We start from the raw sequence: 20,362 nt of genomic DNA, 5'->3' as shown, positions 1-20,362 counted from the left end.
AGGAAACAAGAAAAATAATATTTTAAGAACAGTAACAACATTAAAATAAATATCTCCTATATAAACTATAAAAACTTTAACAAAACGAGTGGAAGAGAAATAAGATAGAATAGCGTGCCCGAGTGTACCCTTAAGCAAGAGAACTCTAACCCAAGATAGTGGAAGACCATGGTACAGAGGTGATGATGATAATAATAATAATAATAATAATAATAATAATAATAATAATAATAATAATAATAATAATAATGACAAGAGCAATCAGAGATTTCAGACCTCCACCAATGAATATTGACATCGATTAACTAAATTCTACGGATATCGCCTCCCACTTTTCATAAGCTGACTGTACAGTAGGTGGTAAAAAGTGTAATGCTGATCTAGAATCATGGTCTTGATCCGTATCACCTCCAAACTTTCATGGTTTCTTTCGATGCATAATATCTATCCATTGTTTAAATTTGTTGGAAATTCAATGTGTCAATTTGTTTTGAAGTAATCTTTAAAATTGTGAAAAACACAATTCTGATTCTAGAATCCAGATCATCTCTAAAAGTTAATGGAGATGTCCATGGCCTAAGATCTATCTGTGCTGGAAATTTCATCTAAATGTGTTAGTTTGTTTTGACGTAATCTTTAAAATTATGAAAAACACGATTCTGGATCTAGAATCCAGATCATCTCTAAAATTTAATGGAGACCTCCATGGCCTAAGATCTATCTGTGCTGGAAATTTTGTCTAAATTCATCAATTTTGTTTTGAAGTAATCTTTAAAATTGGGAAAAATGCAAATCCAGATCCGGATTCGGACCATCTCCAAAATTAATGGGGTCGTCCATGACGTAACATTTGTCTGTGGGGGAAAGTACGTCAAAATCCGTTGAGTAGTTAAGACGTAATCCTGTTCACAGACAAATAAATAAATAAATAAACCAATTCGAAAATAAAACCTCTTTGGCTAAGGTAATAATAATAACTACAGTAATTTAGAGGAAGAAAGGAAGTGCAGCCGAGCCAAAAGAATTTCTGTGGACAGAAGTAATAAGAAAAACACTTGGTCTAATACTTAATACAACAAACTCTCAAACTCTTGTATCCAAACAATACTTACTACTGCATGCACTTTAATTAGTTGTTAATAACAATTAACTAATAAAACTACATTCGACAAGATAAGGATTTATTTTTAACTTGATCATAATTCGTACAAAAATATAAACAGTTTAACTTTACGTGGGTACAAATAAAGTGTACAGTACTGCAATCAAATTACATTCACAAACTACAACAAGTCTTCATATACAGATACTACTAAGCTAATGTGTTACTGTATTTACATTCACATATATGACATACAGTACAGTAATTCTTTATATAGATACTGCTATGCTACTGTGTTATTCTACAGAATACACTCACTACAGATGCTTCAAAATTGATCACAAAATAGTCCTCTCTACTCAGAATACAGAAAACAGGTAATCTAAATTTGCCTTTTATCTCTTCTCGGTGTAGCGTCCGATAAGCTTCGCTATCTGGCCCTTCAAAGGAGTCAACGAATCGACGGATGGTGGCGCTGGACGTCTCCTGTAGTTCGTACCCAAGTGGTTTCCTTCAGACAAATCTTGAATCACAGGGTCAAGGCCATGAGCTCCTAGAGTCTTCGCTACCTGAGGTGAACGAATGAGGTCGAAATAATCAATTTCAAAGGTTAAAAACAGTATAATACATTGCATTAACAATGGCATCGCTATGTCAAATTCATTTGACTAATGAACATCTGGCAATCAAATTAATTTCTTATCCAACTCACCAGATGGAGTGCATGTGGGAAATCCTTTCGTTGGCGCTCAACTGACAGATGTTGGTTGAAGGTCTTTCGAGGTACCAGGTAGTGAGGGCAACTGGGAAGCTGACAGGCATTGCGCAACAAGCAAAGTCTGTCGTTATACCTGCAAGAAATACTACTACAGTACAGTATATCTATCATTAACTCTAAATACAAAATTACAGGTAATTTATTGATACTGTAAAGCTTATTGATGATTTATAGAAATTTCTATCAGGTTTGGATCAGATATATAGAATATGAGCAAATGCCTAGCAATAGAGCCAGTGAGGCAATCACTTGTACTGTGGAGTATAATTAGATAGATAAAAGGTGGCAGTAGATAAGAGACTGTAAGGACATTTTAAAGACCCTTTAATAATAACTACGTCGCACCATGTGATATGCACTAACAATGATGTCCTTCTACAGGGACAACTATAATGTTTCAAGGACTGTAGGAGCGAATAATGAATAATGTTTGGATGAGAACTGGTGCCAAAGGCATTATTCTGAGAAGTAAAAAAGTAGATCTTTTCTTGCTTTGTTTTTGTTGTTTCTCAGAAATAAGTAATATTTGTATTTGTGTTCATATCCCCTGACATTCTGAGTGGAATACATAAGTTCATAAAGGAGTCTATTTGTGAAAAATCAACCACAAATTGTGTTTAATTCAGAGTAAAAAAAAAACTGCTTACTTGTAAATTTCCTTGAAGGTCTCCAAAGAGACGTCGATGCCATTCTCGGCGGCCTTCTGGACTATCTCAGCCGGGGTCATTGGCATCACTATCTCTCGATGGGCGTTGAAATATTCATCCTTCCACATAGCTTCCATTTTAGAGCCAACCTTTGGGCAATGTAATAAGGGAATTTCAATCATGATTCTTTATACAGTATATGATTTAACTAAGAAAATCGTTTATAATTTTGAACCCAGAGCCTCTTGTAGCTGTACGAATAAATTCTTTTTTAAAGGTCATATACTTTTGTGGATCTGTTATCTTTAACTTGAAGGAGGAATACCTATTAACATGAGCAAAATGTCTAAATCAACCCAGGTTAGAAGTCAAAATTTCAAGTCAGATACCTTAAAAATAAGGAAATATGAGCTGAAGGAAAATATTTGAAGAATAAGAACGAAGTTAAGGAGGCACAGCACACAAGGAAAGAAAAGACAGGACGTCCAACCTTTTATGAGGAAACTATAATAGTTTAAGAGAGAGAGAGAGAGAGAGAGAGAGAGAGAGAGAGAGAGAGAGAGAGAGAGAGAGAGAGAGAGAGATAATTTTTAGTTAGATACCTTCTGCAGTGCCTCTACTCTGAGCCAATGAGAGGTCTCCAGCATCACCCTATGACTGACAACACTCATGGCCTCTTCTTTAGACATGGATGCTTTGAATTCCCGGTCTCTTGAATTTGGATGAAGCAAGGCTTCACACACGTACACCGTTACCTGGGTGAAATTACTTCTTCCGTCAAAAAGGATATTCAAAGGCTTGATGTACTATACACAAAACTGCATTTCAAAATCTTTATATTTTCAGTAATGGAAACTGACAGGGATGAGAAAGTCAAATATATTTTCTTCTTTTCCAAAATCTTTATATTTTCAGAAATGGAAACAGACAGAAATGAGAAAGTCAAATATATTTTCTTTTTTCAAAATCTTTATATTTTCAGTAATGGAAACAGACAGGAATGAGATAGTCAAATATATTTTCTTCTTTTTCAAAATTTTTATATTTTCAGTAATGGAAACAGACAGGAATGAGAAAGTCAAATATATTTTCTTTTTTTTTCAAATTCTTTATATTATCTCTCATGGAAACAGACAGGAATGAGAAAGTCAAATATGTTTTCTTCTTTATAACATAATCAATCTCATTAGCAGACAGATTTTTTTTTCAAATATAATCATCTGTCGTACAACTAATGCTTCCATTGGAAAGATTTACCCCCTTCAACAGCAAAAAAATGGAAAAAAGTCAAGTATCACTTACCATTTCTGGTGATGCTGCTCTCTTTACGCTAGTCCTTGCAATACTCATTTCTACAGCCCAAGACTTGAAATCACTTGTCCTTACGTCCCCACATCCTCCAAGGTTCCTTAACTCCTTAATCTAGTAAAAAGAAATAACCATTAATAAACTCTTCCAGTAATCACTATATGAAAGCTTAAAGAGGAGAAATGCAGATATCTGATACACAAAGTGTCTTTATAAAGCAGTGAAGCCAGTTAAACAAATATCCTAATACAAGTGGAAAGAACTCTAATTAAACCTTATAAACAATGCTCCAGTCTTCACGTGCACAGACATCCCGACAGAAGGGGAGAGAACTCTAATCAAACCTTATAAACCAAGCTCCAGTCTTCACGCGCACAGACATCCCGACAGAAGGGGAGAGAACTCTAATCAAACCTTATAAACCAAGCTCCAGTCTTCACGCGCACAGACATCCCGACAGAAGGGGAAAGAACTCTAACCAAACCTTATAAACCAAGCTCCAGTCTTCACGCGCACAGACATCCCGACAGAAGGGGAAAGAACTCTAACCAAACCTTATAAACCAAGCTCCAGTCTTCACGCGCACAGACATCCCGACAGAAGGGGAAAGAACTCTAACCAAACCTTATAAACCAAGCTCCAGTCTTCACGCGCACAGACATCCCGACAGAAGGGGAAAGAACTCTAACCAAACCTTATAAACCAAGCTCCAGTGTTCACATACACAAACATCCCAATAGAAGGGGAAAGAACTCTAATTAAACATTATAAACAAAGCTCCAGTATTCACGCACCTTTGCCATGTCGATGTCTATCAAGTTTTCATAAGCTCCTCCACCAGAAGAAATATTGAGCCTTTCCTTCATCCACTTTTTGATGGCTAATCGCAGGTCCTCCAAAGTGAAAAAAGCTTCCAAGAGAGAGCGACAAGTTCCACGAAGGTCACTTAGCAGAGACTGCAATTGATATACAGACATATTTATGCATTTTAAAATGGTATTGTCAATGTAATTTTCAAGATATTCATTACTGTATAGCAATTATTAAAATGATATTTGAGCTGATAAGGTATACTCTATACAGAGCACAAACACGAAATGATGCTGTATGTGGGGGAAAATTATTGTAAAATTAGGGGTTAGCTAAAAGAATCCAACTCAAAACTTTTAAATATAATATTAGTTAATAATAGATCTAAATTTTACACCATTTAACCTACAGATCTGAAATTACTTGAAGTTCATTACCATGCATTTCTCCGTAGCAAATCCATCGGTCTCTATTATTATTACCAGCTAAGCTATAACCCTGGTTGAAAAAGCAAGATGCTATAAGCCCAAGGGCTCCTTACCTGAAGGGTATTCTCTATCCACACCTCCTTTCTCTTGGGACTGCTCACATTCCGGGCAAAGTATTCGGTAAAAGGAGTAGACTTTGCGTACTCCATACAGTGTGGCACGCATCGACCAATGAATTCTGCCATAAGCATCTCCAACATGGATTCCTTCTCTTGCTTTTTGAGCCTATTCCTCATGATATAAAGGAAGAACATAGGCTTCACAAGAGATTCAGACTTGACAGTGTGGCCATCGAACTCCTTTGTGCTCTCCGTCATTAGTGCCTGATCGGGGTCCCTTAAAAGAGCAGTGACGTAAGTTTTTATGAATGGACGCGTCATGTACAATTTGGCTGTGGCAATGATGCTTTCCAACCTATTGCAGATGAACTGCGGCCTGTCTTTAATGGGAAAATTTCTTACAGTTAAAATCCAAGCTGAAGCCAAGGATGCAATGTGAGCATTGTAGTCGATGATATGAGGGTTCTTCAGGATACAAAATGTTGAAAGCATTGCATACAACCTAGAACAAACGACTGGCTCCAAAATCTTAGCTGAATTTGCAGGCACCAATGGAATGATTATGTTGAACTTTGTATTTCCATCATTCTTATTTGCAAAAACAAACTTTTCTTCTGAATCTAAGATCCTTGGGTGTTCTTCGGCACATGCTTCCATGGACTTCTGACTTAACACCGCATAAGGAGAAGATAGCAAGTGTCTTATAGCAATTGTCCATGGGTTGATCTGCGAAGCATCGCGAACAGGGGCATAAGCTGGGATTCCAGTCATTGAAAATGTCTTCAAGAAATTAAACTTGTCCAGGTTCAATGACATAAGAAAGTCAGGGTCTTGCAGATCTCCCAGAGTGGATGTATGAGTCAACTGACAGCATTCGTCAGGTGATGGGGCTGGAAGGTTGAGTATGCTACCTTTGACTTCATCATAATTTGCTTTGAAAGATTCAACATCCGCTTCGAAATCAGCACTATCGTGGCCCTTTAATTGGAGGTTCTTTCGGTCGTACTTCCTATTTGTGACGGTTGTTTTCAATACTGCTTCAGCCAACTGAATTTCATCTTCGTATTTATAATCCAAATCGATCACCTGTTTACTCTGATTCATGAGGGTGGCATATTCAGTGGCACATGTTTTGGCAAGCTTCGAATGGATCCTGCTTTTGATGCCATTTCCTTCGATGCCAACTTTCACCTTCTGCAGAGAACATTTAAACAAAGATTCCATCAGGTTGAAAGTGTCATAGGGAACACTCGAACCTGTTCGATGCAATTTAATCATCACAGAATTCCACTGTCGGAATACTTCATCAATTAAGAGTCGAATCTCAACCTCCTGTGGCGATAGTGTTAAGGATTCTGGGTCCCGGTCATTAACCTTAATAGTGATCGCTGGCAATTGTTCTGGAGGATCAGGAAAATACAACCACTCTCCCAAATGAATTCGCTTTGTCTTATCTCCCCCAGGCAGAACATAACCTGCAACATTTAGATCAATAACAGCAACAGTCGAGACCAATTCAGCACCAATAGCTGATATTTTTTCCTCTATCTCGACATCCTTTTTGGCCCAAAACAAAGTTGGGACATTGGCATTACCATTATGCAAGTAAGAACGAATGTCAATGCTGTAATTTACTGGAAATTCACGCCCTATTCCAAGGACATATACACACACTGTCTTCCCTACAGGTGGCGCCATCTGGTTGATCTCAGATTCAGGCCGTCCAACCTTTTCGTGGAAGTTATGCTGGCCATCAGTGATGAGAAAGACATTGACGTGAGATTCTTTGCAGCTGCATATTTCTAACCTGATTGTTTCAAAGGCCGCTGTAAGGTTGGTGGAGTATCCTGTGAAGTCCTTTTCCAATAGCACCTTGTCACTTCTCAGAAACCTAACAATGGTGTCGAATATGTAAATTTTGGAGCGACCTGAAAAAAAAAATTACAATAAGCTCTTTCAGAGTAAGGTTATAGTACTGATTGGTATTATAATCCAAGCAAATTTGAAACAAGAATTTAAGAAAACCTGGTAAAACTAAGAGCATTTTCTTTCAAAAAGTGTACCTGTTAAATTTCCAACAATGTATTGCTGCCATCCGCGAACAACTCCGTGCCATCTTTCCTTCATGGAACCTGATGCATCAGCCATGAGGATGTTGAAGACATTATCACTGGACTCGGTCCCATGGTACTTCTTTGGGAGATTCTTGGGTGCCTTTAGTAAAGAGTGACGACCTCCTTCGTCGCCGTCCTCCACAGAGTAGAGTTCGAAAGACTCCACTTCCTTCATTTGCTGCTGAAGTAAATAGACATAATGTAATATGATAATAATTGATTCATAACACCAACCTCCTTGCATGTATTATAGCTCTCAAAAGCAGCATCAGTGTAGAGAGAAAAATTGCTACATGAACAGAATGACGCACACTGACTGATCACCTATCATATCGGTAGGGTTGGTATGCCTAGTTACCCGCGTAGGTTCTTATCATTTACAATGCCTATGTTATCTAGTCTTATTGAATTATCATAATCACATCAAATATATCTACATATTATTATTATTATTATTATTATTATTATTATTATTATTATTATTTGCTAAGCTACAACCCTAGTTGGAAAAGCACGATACCATAAGCCCAGGGGCTCCAACAGGGAAAATAGCCCAGTGAGGAAAGGAAACAACGAAAAATAAAATATTTCAGGAACAGTAACATTAAAATAAACATTTCCTATATAAACTATAAAAAATTTAACAAAACAAGAGAAGAGAAATAAGATAGAATAGTGTGCCTGAGTGTACCCTCAAGCAAGAGAACTCTCATCCAAGATAGTGGAAGACCATGGTACAGAGGCTATAGCACTCCCCAAGAATGGAGAACAATGGTTTGATTTTGGAGTGTCCTTCTCCTAGAAGAGCTGCTTTTCATAGCTAAACAGTTTCTTCTAACCTTACCAAGAGGAAAGTGGCCACGGAACAACTACAGTGCATTAGTTAACCCCTTGGGTGAAGAATTGTTTGAGAGTAATTAGAAAATTGTCTAATATCTTTATCCAAAGGCATGGCATCTACTCCCCAACAATAAGGCCTACCACTTCTATCTCACCTCACACAACACATGTCAAGTAACATCGTCTTAAGTGTCAGATTTTACAGCATATTTCGTTGACTACTTTTGTGAGCTACAGTACCAATAGCACTACATTCAGGAGATGAATAAATATATTTTTTTTTAAGTTTTTTTCTTGTTAATTTATCTAAATAATTTGTACATCTAAATCACTATATTAAAAAAAAAGTTATAATTAAATAGTTTCTGTACTTTCTTACATCAAGACATAATACCTCATTTAATTTCAAAAGGATAATGATAAAGATAATGACTCAAAACAATGAGGAGCGACTCAAAACAATAAGAGAAAGGACACAAGATAATAAGAGGACTCAAATCAACAAGAGAAAGGACTCAAAGTAATAAGAGAAATTACTCAAAACAATATGAGAAAGAACTCAAAACAATAAGAGAAATGACTCAGCAATAACAGAAATTACTTAAAACAATAAGAGAAATGACTCGGCAATAACAGAAATTACTTAAAACAATAAGAGAAATGACTCAGCAATAACAGAAATTACTTAAAACAATAAGAGAAAGAACTCAAAACAATAAACGAAATGACTAAAACAAGTGAGAGAAAGCTCAAACCAATGAGAGAAAGGACTCACAACAATAAGAGAAATTACTCAACACAATAAGAGAAATCCCTCAACATAATAAGAGAAAGAGTACAAGCAATATGAAAAAGGACTCAACACAATAACAGAAATTACTCGACACAATATGAGAAAAGATTTAAAGCAATAAGAGAAAAGGCTTAAAACACCAAGAGAGGCACTCAAAACAATAAGGGAATTACTCAAAACAAGACAAAGGACTCATCACAATAAGAGAAATTACTTGACACAATAAGAGAAAGGACTCAAAGCAACAAGAAAAATTACTCAAAACAATAAGAGAAAGAATTCAACACAATACGAGAAATTACTCAAAACAATAAGAGAAAGAACTCAACACAAGAAGAAAAATTATCGAAAACAATAAGAGAAAGAACTCAACACAATAAGAGAAATTACTCAAAACAATAAGAGAAATAATTCAACACAATAAAAGAAATTACCGAAAACAATAAGAGAAATAACTCAACACAATAAGAGAAATTACTCAAAACAATAAAACAAATAACTCAGCACAATGAGAGAAATTACTCAAAACAATAAGAGAAAGAACTCAAAACAATAAGAGAAATTACTCAAATCATGAGAGAAATTACTCAAAACAATAAGAGAAATTACTCAAAACAATAAGAGAAAGAACTCAAAAGAATGAGAGAAATTACTCAAAACAATAAGAGAAAGAACTCAAAACAATGAGAGAAATGACTCAAAACAATAAGAGAAATTACTCAAAACAATAAGAGAAAGAACTCAACACAATAAGAGAAAGAACTCAAAACAATAAGAAAAATAACTCAACACAATGAGAGAAATTACTCAAAACAATGAGATAAATTACGCAAAACAATAAGAGAAATAACTCAAAACAATAAGAGAAATTATCCAAAACAGTACGAGCAAGGATTCAAATCAATAAAAGAAATAACTCAAAACAAGAGAAATTATTCAAAACCATAAGAGAAAGGATTCAAAGCAACAAGAGAAATTACTCAAAACAATAAGAGAAAGGATTCATAGCAACAAGAGATATGACTCAATAAATAAGACAGCGATATCACAATCTGAAGTTGATTAAACGTTGCATCCCCTTTCCAAGGATTTCGCTAATGAAGTTTGTCATTTCTTTTTGCTTCCCAATTTTAGAAGAAAGTAATGACTTTATTACCAAAGGCCCTCAAACTGTGATCATGCTTTAAAATGGCAAATAAAAATAAATCAACTGAGTTTTGCTCTATGTTTAGAAACCCCGTTACAAAGGTCACACACACACACACACACACACACACACACACACACACACACACACACACACATATATATATATATATATATATATATATATATATATATATATATATATATATATATATATATTTGAACACAAACACACACAATATATATATATATATATATATATATATATATATATATATATATATATATATATATATATATATATATATATATATATATATATGTATATGTATATATATATATATATATATATATATATATATATATATATATATATATATATATATATATATATATATATATTTGAACACAAACACACACAACATATATATATATATATATATATATATATATATATATATATATATATATATATATATATATATACATATATAAATATATTTATTTGAACACAAACACGCAATATATATATATATATATATATATATATATATATATATATATATATATATATATATATATATATATATGTGTGTGTGTGTTTGTATAAAACTCTCACATGCTAAATAGCGGAATATATAATTATGTATGCACTGAATCACATGAAGGGAAAATCTTGAATAAATGTCCAAGATATCTACATATTTCCTTTCCGCGCTGGATAACAAGACGGTAAAAATATACACAACAATAATCACATTCTTTAAGACATTTTTTTTTTTTTTATAATACAAAACACTTTCAGACGACTCACGGGATATAAATTATATCAGCCTTATATGCACAGACACTGTTCCTTTCCGTTATGAAAGCAGAAATATAAAACACTGAACAGAAAAAGAATGGAAAGGGATTTAATTCCGTGAAACGTATCAGCCGCACTCTATTTATATATGAAATATATGATCCCGGATTGCACCACACTGTGTCACGTTGCATACGTAAAGTTGATTTTGGGCGTTCAATCTTTTTGCATACTAAAACGTATTCCATTATCTATATTTATCGACTATTGCATGTAATGATAAGAAACGTGTATGACATTGTCACAAGCTTAACTGGTTTGAAGATAACTGGGAAAGCATTCTTACAGATATAAGTTAAAATTACCAAAGTGGTAGGCATATTTTTAACATTGAAATTAAAATACACAAGCAAGCAGAAACATGCAAACATTTAAATACACAATCGTTCTGTTAAATAAAAAAAAAAATATAACTTTATAAGTTTAGCAAGGACGGTGGGAAGTATGCCCCCCCCCCCAAAAAAAAAATGGAGTGTCTGCAACCAAAATATGTATAACCTTTGCAGATTAAAGGAAATAATTAATCGTTAATACAAACTTTAAAACTGTTTAGACAGATTATAGATTCGCTTTTCCAATTATAATTACTGTTATCAATGCTTAATCATGATGGAATTTCACGTACACGTCATAGACATGCCTTAACAGGCGAATAGTAATTTTACGAAATACGTATGCAGGATTCCATTGTCTTGGGTTAGAGTTCTCTTGCTTGAGGGTACACTCGGCCACACTATTCTATCTTATTTCTCTTTCTCGTGTTTTGTTAAAGTTTTATAGTTTATATAGATGTATAGATTAATGTTATTGTTTTTATAATGTTTAATTTTTCCTTGTTTCCTTTCCTCACTGGGCTATTTTCCCAGTTGAAGCTCTTGGGCTTAAACCATCCTGTTTTTCCAACTAGGGTTGTAACTTAGCAAGTAATAATAATAATAATAATAATAATAATAATAATAATAATAATAATAATAATAATAATAATAATAATTACGTCAAGAGAACAGATACGAACACGATTGATAATTTGAAACGGTTTATCGACATGCGTTATTATTATTATTATTATTATTATTATTATTATTATTATTATTATTATTAGCTAAACTGCAACCACACATGGAAAAGCAAGGGCCCAACAGCCACACCTGGGAGGTAAATACGATACATAAGCTATTAACTGGAGCTCTATTTTACTTTAAAATACTCTTATACTGTATATTCAACTATCATTATTTCTTAATTCAATATTTTCATCTAAAATCTGAATTGGAAGAAAAGAAGTGGGAATGGAGGTAAAGTAGAAGGCTATAAAGTGGTCAAACCTAAGGTCTCAAGGTAAGCAGCGAAGGCCCTTAAGTAGTGCTTACAGCGCACCTCATGAAGGTAAACAGGTGCCATTAACCATCCTTTGGGTAAACAGGGATCTGATTCAAGAACGTTCAGATTTTAATCAAACCACATATTCTTCAGAGAAATTCTCTATACTCAATTTTATTATTATTACTTAATAGCTACAACCCTAGCAGGAAAAGCAGGATGCTATAAGCCCAGGAGTTCCAACAGGGAAAATAGCCCAGTACGGAAAGGACTCAAGAAAAAATAAAATACATACATCATACATATACCAAGGCACTTCCCCCAATTTTGGGGGGTAGCCAACATCAACAAATGAAACAAAACAAAAAGGGGACCTCTACTCTCTACGTTCCTCCCAGCCTGACACGGGACTCAACCCAGTTCAGCTGGTACTGCTAGGGTGCCACAGCCCACCCTCCCCCATTATCCACCACAGATGAAGCTTCATAATGCTGAATCCCCTACTGCTGCTACCTCTGCGGTCATCTAAGGCACCGGAGGAAGCAGCAGGGCCTACCGGAACTGCGTCACAATCGCTCGCCATTCATTCCTATTTCTAGCACGCTCTCTTGCCTCTCACATCTATCCTCCTATCACCCAGAGCTTTCTTCACTCCATCCACCCAAACCTTGGCCTTCCTCTTGTACTTCTCCCATCAACTCTTGCATTCATCACCTTCTTTAGCAGACAGACATTTTCCATTCTCTCAACATGGACAAACAACCTCAACACATTCATATCAACTCTAGCTGCTAACTCATTTCTTACACCCGTTCTCACCCTCACCACTTCGTTCCTAACCCTATCTACTCGAGATACACCAGCCATACTCCATAGACCCTTCATCTCAAACACATTCAATTTCTGTCTCTCCATCACTTTCATTCCCCACAACTCCGATCCATACATCACAGTTGGTACAATCACTTTCTCTTATAGAACTCTTTACATTCATGCCCAACCCTCTATTTTTTATTACTTCCTTAACTGCCCCCAACACTTTGCAACCTTCATTCACTCTCTGATGTACATCTGCTTCCACTCCACCATTTGCTGCAACAACAGACCCCAAATACTTAAACCGATCCACCTCCTCAAGTAACTCTCCATTCAGCATGACATTCAACCTTGCACCACCTTCCCTTCTCGTACATCTCATAACCTTACTCTTACCCACATTAACTCTCAACTTCCTTCTCTCACACACCCTTCCAAATTCTGTCACTAGTCGGTCAAGCTTCTCTTCTGTGTCTGCAACCAGTACAGTATCATCCGCAACCAACAACTGATTCACCTCCCATTCATGGTCATTCTCGTCTACCAGTTTTAATCCTCGTCCAAGCACTCGAGCATTCACCTCTCTCACCACTCCATCAATATACAAGTTAAACAACCACGGCGACATCACACATCCCTGTCTCAGCCCCACTCGCACCGGAAACCAGTCACTCACTTTATTTCCTATTCTAACACATGCTTTACTACCTTTGTAGAAACTTTTCACTGCTTGCAACAACCTTCCACCAACTCTATATAACCTCATCACATTCCACATTGCTTCCCTATCAACTCTATCATACGCTTTCTCCAGATCCATAAACGTAACATACACCTCCTTACGTTTTGCTAAATATTTCTCGCATATCTGCCTAACTGTACGCTTTCTCCAGATCCATAAACGCAACATACACGTCCTTACTTTTTGCTAAATATTTCTCGCATATCTGCCTAACTGTAAAAATCTGATTCATACAACCCCTACCTCTTCTAAAACCACCCTGTACATCTAAGATTGCATTCTCTGTTTTATCCTTAATCCTATTAATCATTACTCTACCATACACTTTTCCAACTACACTCAACAAACTAATACCTCTTGAATTACAACACTCATGCACATCTCCCTTACCCTTATATAGTGGTACAATACATGCACAAACCCAATCTACTGGTACCATTGACAACACAAAACACATATTAAACAATCTCACCAACCATTCAAGTACAGTCACACCCACTTCCTTCAACATTTCAGCTCACACCATCCATACTAGATGCTTTTCCTACTCTCGTTTCATCTAGTGCTCTCCTCACTTCCTCTATTGTAATCTCTCTCTCATTCTCATCTCCCATCCACGGCACCTCAACACCTGCAACAGCAATTATATCTGCCTCCCTATTATCCTCTACATTCAGTAAACTTTCAAAATATTCCGCCCACCTTTTCCTTGCCTCCTCTCCTTTTAACAACCTTCCATTTCCATCTTCCACTGTCTCTTCAATTCTTGAGCCAGCATTCCTTACTCTCTTCACTTCTTTCCAAAACTTCTTCTTATTCTCTTCATATGACTGACCCAATCCCTGACCCCACCTCAGGTCAGCTGCCCTCTTTGCTTCACGTACCTTGCGCTTTACTTCCACCTTTTTCTCTCTATATTTTTTCATACTTCTCTATACTATTAATCTGCAGCCATTCTTAAAAAGCCCTCTTTTTCTCTTCCACTTTTACCTTCACTCCTTCATTCCACCATTCACTGCCCTTCCTCATGCTGCCTCCAACAACCTTCTTGCCACACACATCACTTGCAATCCCAACAAAATTTTCTTTTACTAACTTCCACTCCTCCTCTAAATTACCAGTTTCTCTTACTCTCACTTCGTCATATGCCATTTTCAACCTTTCCTGATATTCACTTTTTACCCCCGGTTTTATTATCTCTTCAGCCCTCACTAGCTCCCTTTTACATCCACCTACTCTATTCCCCACTCTTGCTACAACTAATTTTCCTTCCACCAAAAAATGATCAGACATACCGTTAGCCATACCCCTAAACATGTGCATGTCTTTCAATCTTCCAAACATTCTTTTAGTTATCAACACATAATCCATTAATGCCCTTTCTACTACTGCCAATCTTACCCATGTATACTTGTTTTTATCTTTCTTTTTGAAAAAGCTAGCACTTATTACCATCTCTTGTTCAACACACATATCTACCAGTCTCTCACCATTCTCATTTTCACCTGGTATGCCATACTTCCCAATGACACCTTCTACCTCTCCAGCGCCCACTCTAGCATTTAAGTCACCCATGACAACTACATAATTCCTTCTACCCAGTCATTCTACACACCTAGTTAATTCATTCCAGAACTCCTTCCGCTCTTCCTCACTTTTCTCACTACCTGGACCATACGCACTGACAAACGCCCAACATTCCCTACCCAACCTAACCCTTACCCACATGAACCTAGATGATATCTCCTTCCATTCCACTACTTTACCTGTCATCCATTCACTCAGCAATAAAGCCACACCCTCTCTCGCTCTTCCCCTTTCAATCCCAGACACTCTACCAGACATTTCACCAAACATCACTTCACCCTTTCCTTTCATCTTTGTCTCACACAAGACCAATACATCCATCCTTCTATTTCTAAACATACTTCCAATCTCACATCTTTTACTCTCTATCGTACTACCTCCACGCACATTCAAACACCCCAAAACTAGAGTGCGGGGAGCAGTCACTCTCCCCCAAGCTCCATCTCTTTGTTGACGTCTCGCAGGATTATATACTGGAGAGGGGATTCCCAACCCCCTCGTCCCGTCCATTTTAGTCGCCTCTTACGACATGCAAGGATAACGTTGGCGCTATTCTAATTGTTTTTATGCCCCCGCGGTCACAGAATATTTTATGAAATATAACATTAAAATTAATATTTCTAACATGAACTATAAAAACTTTAACAAAACAAGAGGAAGAGAATTAGGATAGAATAGCATGACCGAGTGTACCCTCAAGCAAGAGAAATCTAACCCAAGACAGTGGAAGACCATGATATAGAGGCTATGGCACTGTCCAACACAAGAGAACAATGGTTTGATTTTGGAGTGTCCTTCTCCTAGAAGACCTGCTTACCATAGCTAGTCTCTCTTCTACCCTTACCAAGATGAAAGTAGTCACCGAACATTCACAATGCAGTAGTTAACCCCTAGGGCGAAGAAGAATTGCTTGATATAATGTTCAATATGGCTTTCTTATATCACAGACTTTACAGTGATGTTAAGTTCAACTTATTCTACAAATTGTACAGTACAAGGGTAAAAAAAGACATTTAAAACAAGTACAAGGAGAGAAAATGAAGTTTAAAACAAAAGTACAGAGAGAGAGAGAGAGAGAGAGAGAGAGAGAGAGAGAGAGAGAGAGAGAGAGAGAGAGAGAGAATTTGACACATAAACCTCCCACCATATTTAATTAGTAAACATGTTTGTTAACCTATGGAACTTAATTTTTGTTTATGTTTGATAAATAAAACATTGATTCACAATAAATTGCAGGCTGCACAAGCTAGAATGCAACACTATACTCAATGCAAAGAGAAAGGACCGATAGGGGTTACCTGGTGTTAAACAGATTCCTACACTTATGCTATGTTATTATTATTACTTGTTATGCTACAACCCTAGCTGGAAAAGCAGGATGCTATAAGCCAAAGGGCTCCAATATTGAAAATAGCCCAGTGAGGAAAGGAAATAAGAGAATTAACAACTAAAATATTTTAAGAACAGTAACAATATCAAAATATATCTCCACAAAACACAAACTAGCTTTCTTTCTCCAACACAAAACCACCAACTCCTTCCACATGACTTTGTCTTTCTTTCTCCCTCACTGTTTTTTTAAATTGATGTACAGTATATCCAAAATTATTTTGACCATTCAGGTAAAATTAAAGACGTTTCCTGTATAAAGGTTTCCCTAACGAGTCACTTGAGTGGGGGCTCCCCAACGCTCATATGCCAAACATTGTTGCTACATACTCTGTGACACATGCACACACTCACAATGGACCATTTCCCTGCTTCAAGCTCGCCATAAGGTGGCCACCTTCATCGCCAAGCTATGGCAGTTAGAGAGAGAGAGAGAGAGAGAGAGAGAGAGAGAGAGAGAGAGAGAGAGAGAGAGAGAGAAAACAGGCTGGTGATCTAAGGGGACATGGCAGCAGTGGATGAATCCATTTCAAACCAAGTGGCTCTCCCCTATCAGCCCTTTCTCACTGCATTGAATACAGTATAACCAACACCAATGAAAATAGGCTAGGAATGTAATGATCTAACCAGACCACAAAAATAAACAAAATATGAAAATTGCAAAGGACCCACATGAAAGACCAAAAGCAAATTATGTCTCACAGATGTTATAATGATCACTCTTATTCCAACAAACGGAAATGTCTCGGACAGAACAAATTGATAGTTTACGGGAGACAGTAGTCAATTTCTAGTAATTTTCCTTAATATTTGTAAGTGTCTAAATAAGTAATTTAACCCTTTTACCCCCAAAGGACGTACTGGTACGTTTCACAAAACACATCCCTTTACCCCCAAGGACGTACTGGTACGTCCTTGCAAAAAACTGCTATTTACTTACAATTTTTATTTTGCATATTTTCGATAATTTTTTGAGAAACTTCAGGCATTTTCAAAGAGAATGAGACCAACCTGACCTCTCTATGATGAAAATTAAGGCTGTTCGAGCAATTTAAAAAATACATACTGCAAAATGTGCTTAATAAAAAAATAACCCCTTGGGGGTTAAGGGTTGGAAAGTTCCAAATAGCCTGGGTGTAAAAGGGTTAAAAGATGATTTTCTAGGCTGGAAATTATAGCGTCATCAATTCTTACCCCCAAAATCACCTAATGTATGTAATTAAAATCACTACTGTTTACCTCTTTTGGAGACATTAACACATCCATGGGCAACCAGGTACACAAATGTGACCCTCATCCAACTTTGCTGGCAGAGGTAAAAAAGAATTATTATATTCATATAAATACTCACATTTCAGTCTATTTCTAAGGTAATCCGTGTTCAGAGCATTTTTTCTTGGGGAGTTTATCATTTCTTGAATGCTGATTTAATGCCAAATGAGAGTTAGTTTTCTATTTTTGATGCACCTAAAAAATCAGAAAATGTATGCAAATCATTTAAAAGATATTTCACATGTTATAAAAAGTTCTAGCAATCTTACTGTCCAAATCAAGATAAAAGGAATACTTTATACTACATAGCATATAAGAAATTTTACTCTTGCTGTGACTAGATTGTGGAATGATCTTCCCATTCTACCACAGCTGTGACCACATTGTGGAACGATCTCCCTAATCAGACAATTGAACCAATGGAAAATCAGATGTTCAAACTTGCAGCAAATGTTTTTATGTTGGACAGGCTTACATGAGTCTGTCTTCATAGCTCATGTACGACCTATCTTAACGTTATGGATGTTAAGAAGTTTAAAATTCTTTATTCATAACTTTCCATATTGTTTCCTTTGCTCACTGGGCTATTTTCCCTGTTGGAGCCCTTGGGCTTATAGCATTCTTATTTTCTAACTAGGGTTGTAGTTTAGCTAGTAGCAATACATAATAAACTTCAACAGACAAGCACGCAACAAGAAAAATGAAATTTTCATTCTTAGCTCATAGAAGAGTGAACAGTATTACTGTATATAAACTGAAACCTGATAACATTAATAATTAACCCTTTTACCCCCCATGGACGTACTGGTACGTTTCACAAAACTCATCCCTTTATCCCCATGGACGTACAGGTACGTCCTTGCAAAAAACTGCTATTGACATTTTATTTTGCCTATTTTGTATAATTTCATGAGAAACTTCAGGCATTTTCCAAAAGAATGAGACCAACCGAGCTCTCTATGATGAAAATTAAGGCTGTTAGAGTAATTTAAGAAAATATATATTGCAAAATGTGCTTGGAAAAAAAGAAAAACCCTTGGGGGTTAAGGGTTGGAAAGTTCCAAATAGCCTGGGGGTAAAAGCTCTTACTATTATGAAATTGGGTTTCTTAGTACCAATAAAAGGAGAGCATACAACACTTGGTAAACTTTGCTATTAGGAAATATGTTTCTTACCAATATAAGGAGAGCAAATATAGGTAGCCAGCTTTAAAGCTTTAAAACCACCATTAATGTGTTATCTTTTAACCCTTTGATCATCAAACTTGGTCCAACAAGGCTTATACACCTCATGAAATTAGTATCATTTATTTCCCATGGGAAAAAGGATGACATTAATATCATCATCATCATCATTATTACTACCCAAGCTACAACCCTGGATGGAAAAGCAGAATACAAGACCAAGGTACTAATAGGGAAACCAGCCCAGTGAGGAAAGGAAATAAGAAAATAGCAAAAAAACCATACATTGTAGAAAAGAATAAAAAATATTTTAAGTTTAGCAACGAAGTTAAAATAGACCCATCTTATGTAAAATAATAAAACAAGACATATCAAATTATTAAAAAATTAAAAAATAGCTATTTGCAAAAAGTTTTACCTTCTGACGTACTTGAGCAAAAAAAAAAAAAAATGTGTCCTTGATCACTGGCTTCTAGTCCATTGGTGAGAATGGAAAATTAAAAAGCATTTAAACTGACAAAAATGTATGACCTAGACCTTTGAAGGTCAAGTGTGGCTACCTCATCTATCAAAAAAATTAAAGCTATAATATGATGTGAAAATAATAAAAAATATCAGGTAAAAAATCTAGTTAACAATCAAAATATCAAAGACCTTGACTTATCCTTTCGACCTATTTCTCACAAAAGCTAAACACCTTGAGAGGTCAACTTGAGAATACTTTCAGGTCTCTCCAAAATCCATTCATTTGTTTCTATATGATCCTTCTAAGAAAGGTAAGGAGGGAAGGTCACTGTAGTCATAAAATATCTTAGAAACTGGAAATTATCAGCAGCAAAGTCCTTCTCCATCCATGATGGGACCAGGGATAACTAGGCAATGGCACAAGGACAGGGACTTTGTGAAGATTAATGAAAATTATCGCTCCATGTGTAAGGCAAACATAATGGGCCCAAAGAATCAGACATTTCCACTGTTACCATGAGAAAAAAATTTCATTTCCTCTTCTAATGGTTTTAGGGGCTTCATTTTTCATGAACAACTTCTTTTAGGCTTCCCAATTTTTTTTTAATTTGGTTGCTGCTTTTAACATTAGTAAGGT

At 36.0% G+C, this 20,362-nt stretch overlaps 1 protein-coding gene across 3 annotated transcripts; it reads right to left on the bottom strand.

Moving 5' to 3' along the window:
• Positions 1–1,189: 1,189 nt before the first annotated feature.
• Positions 1,190–18,263, bottom strand: LOC137634131 (uncharacterized). 3 transcript variants are annotated; one of them, XM_068366369.1, is made up of 9 exons: positions 18,156–18,263; positions 7,256–7,484; positions 5,187–7,120; positions 4,630–4,791; positions 3,830–3,949; positions 3,130–3,282; positions 2,528–2,676; positions 1,815–1,953; positions 1,190–1,671 (listed from the first exon to the last, which is right to left on the bottom strand). In XM_068366369.1, the coding sequence occupies exons 2-9, from the start codon at positions 7,479–7,481 to the stop codon at positions 1,498–1,500; spliced, it is 3,057 nt and encodes a 1,018-aa protein (XP_068222470.1). In that variant the 5' UTR covers positions 7,482–7,484; positions 18,156–18,263; the 3' UTR covers positions 1,190–1,497. The 3 variants fall into 3 exon arrangements, with proteins under 3 accessions (XP_068222470.1, XP_068222469.1, XP_068222468.1); XM_068366368.1 differs by lacking the exon at positions 18,156–18,263 and adding an exon at positions 10,900–10,988 and having other exon boundaries at positions 7,256–7,487; XM_068366367.1 differs by lacking the exon at positions 18,156–18,263 and adding an exon at positions 10,900–11,010 and having other exon boundaries at positions 1,191–1,671.
• Positions 18,264–20,362: the final 2,099 nt, after the last annotated feature.

The sequence above is a fragment of the Palaemon carinicauda genome, chromosome 44, assembly GCF_036898095.1.
Source record: "Palaemon carinicauda isolate YSFRI2023 chromosome 44, ASM3689809v2, whole genome shotgun sequence".
In the NCBI taxonomy this organism is placed as follows: Eukaryota; Metazoa; Arthropoda; class Malacostraca; order Decapoda; family Palaemonidae; genus Palaemon; species Palaemon carinicauda.
The sequence above is the reverse complement of the archived record's forward strand: the minus strand, read 5'-3'. Positions and strand labels throughout refer to the sequence as shown.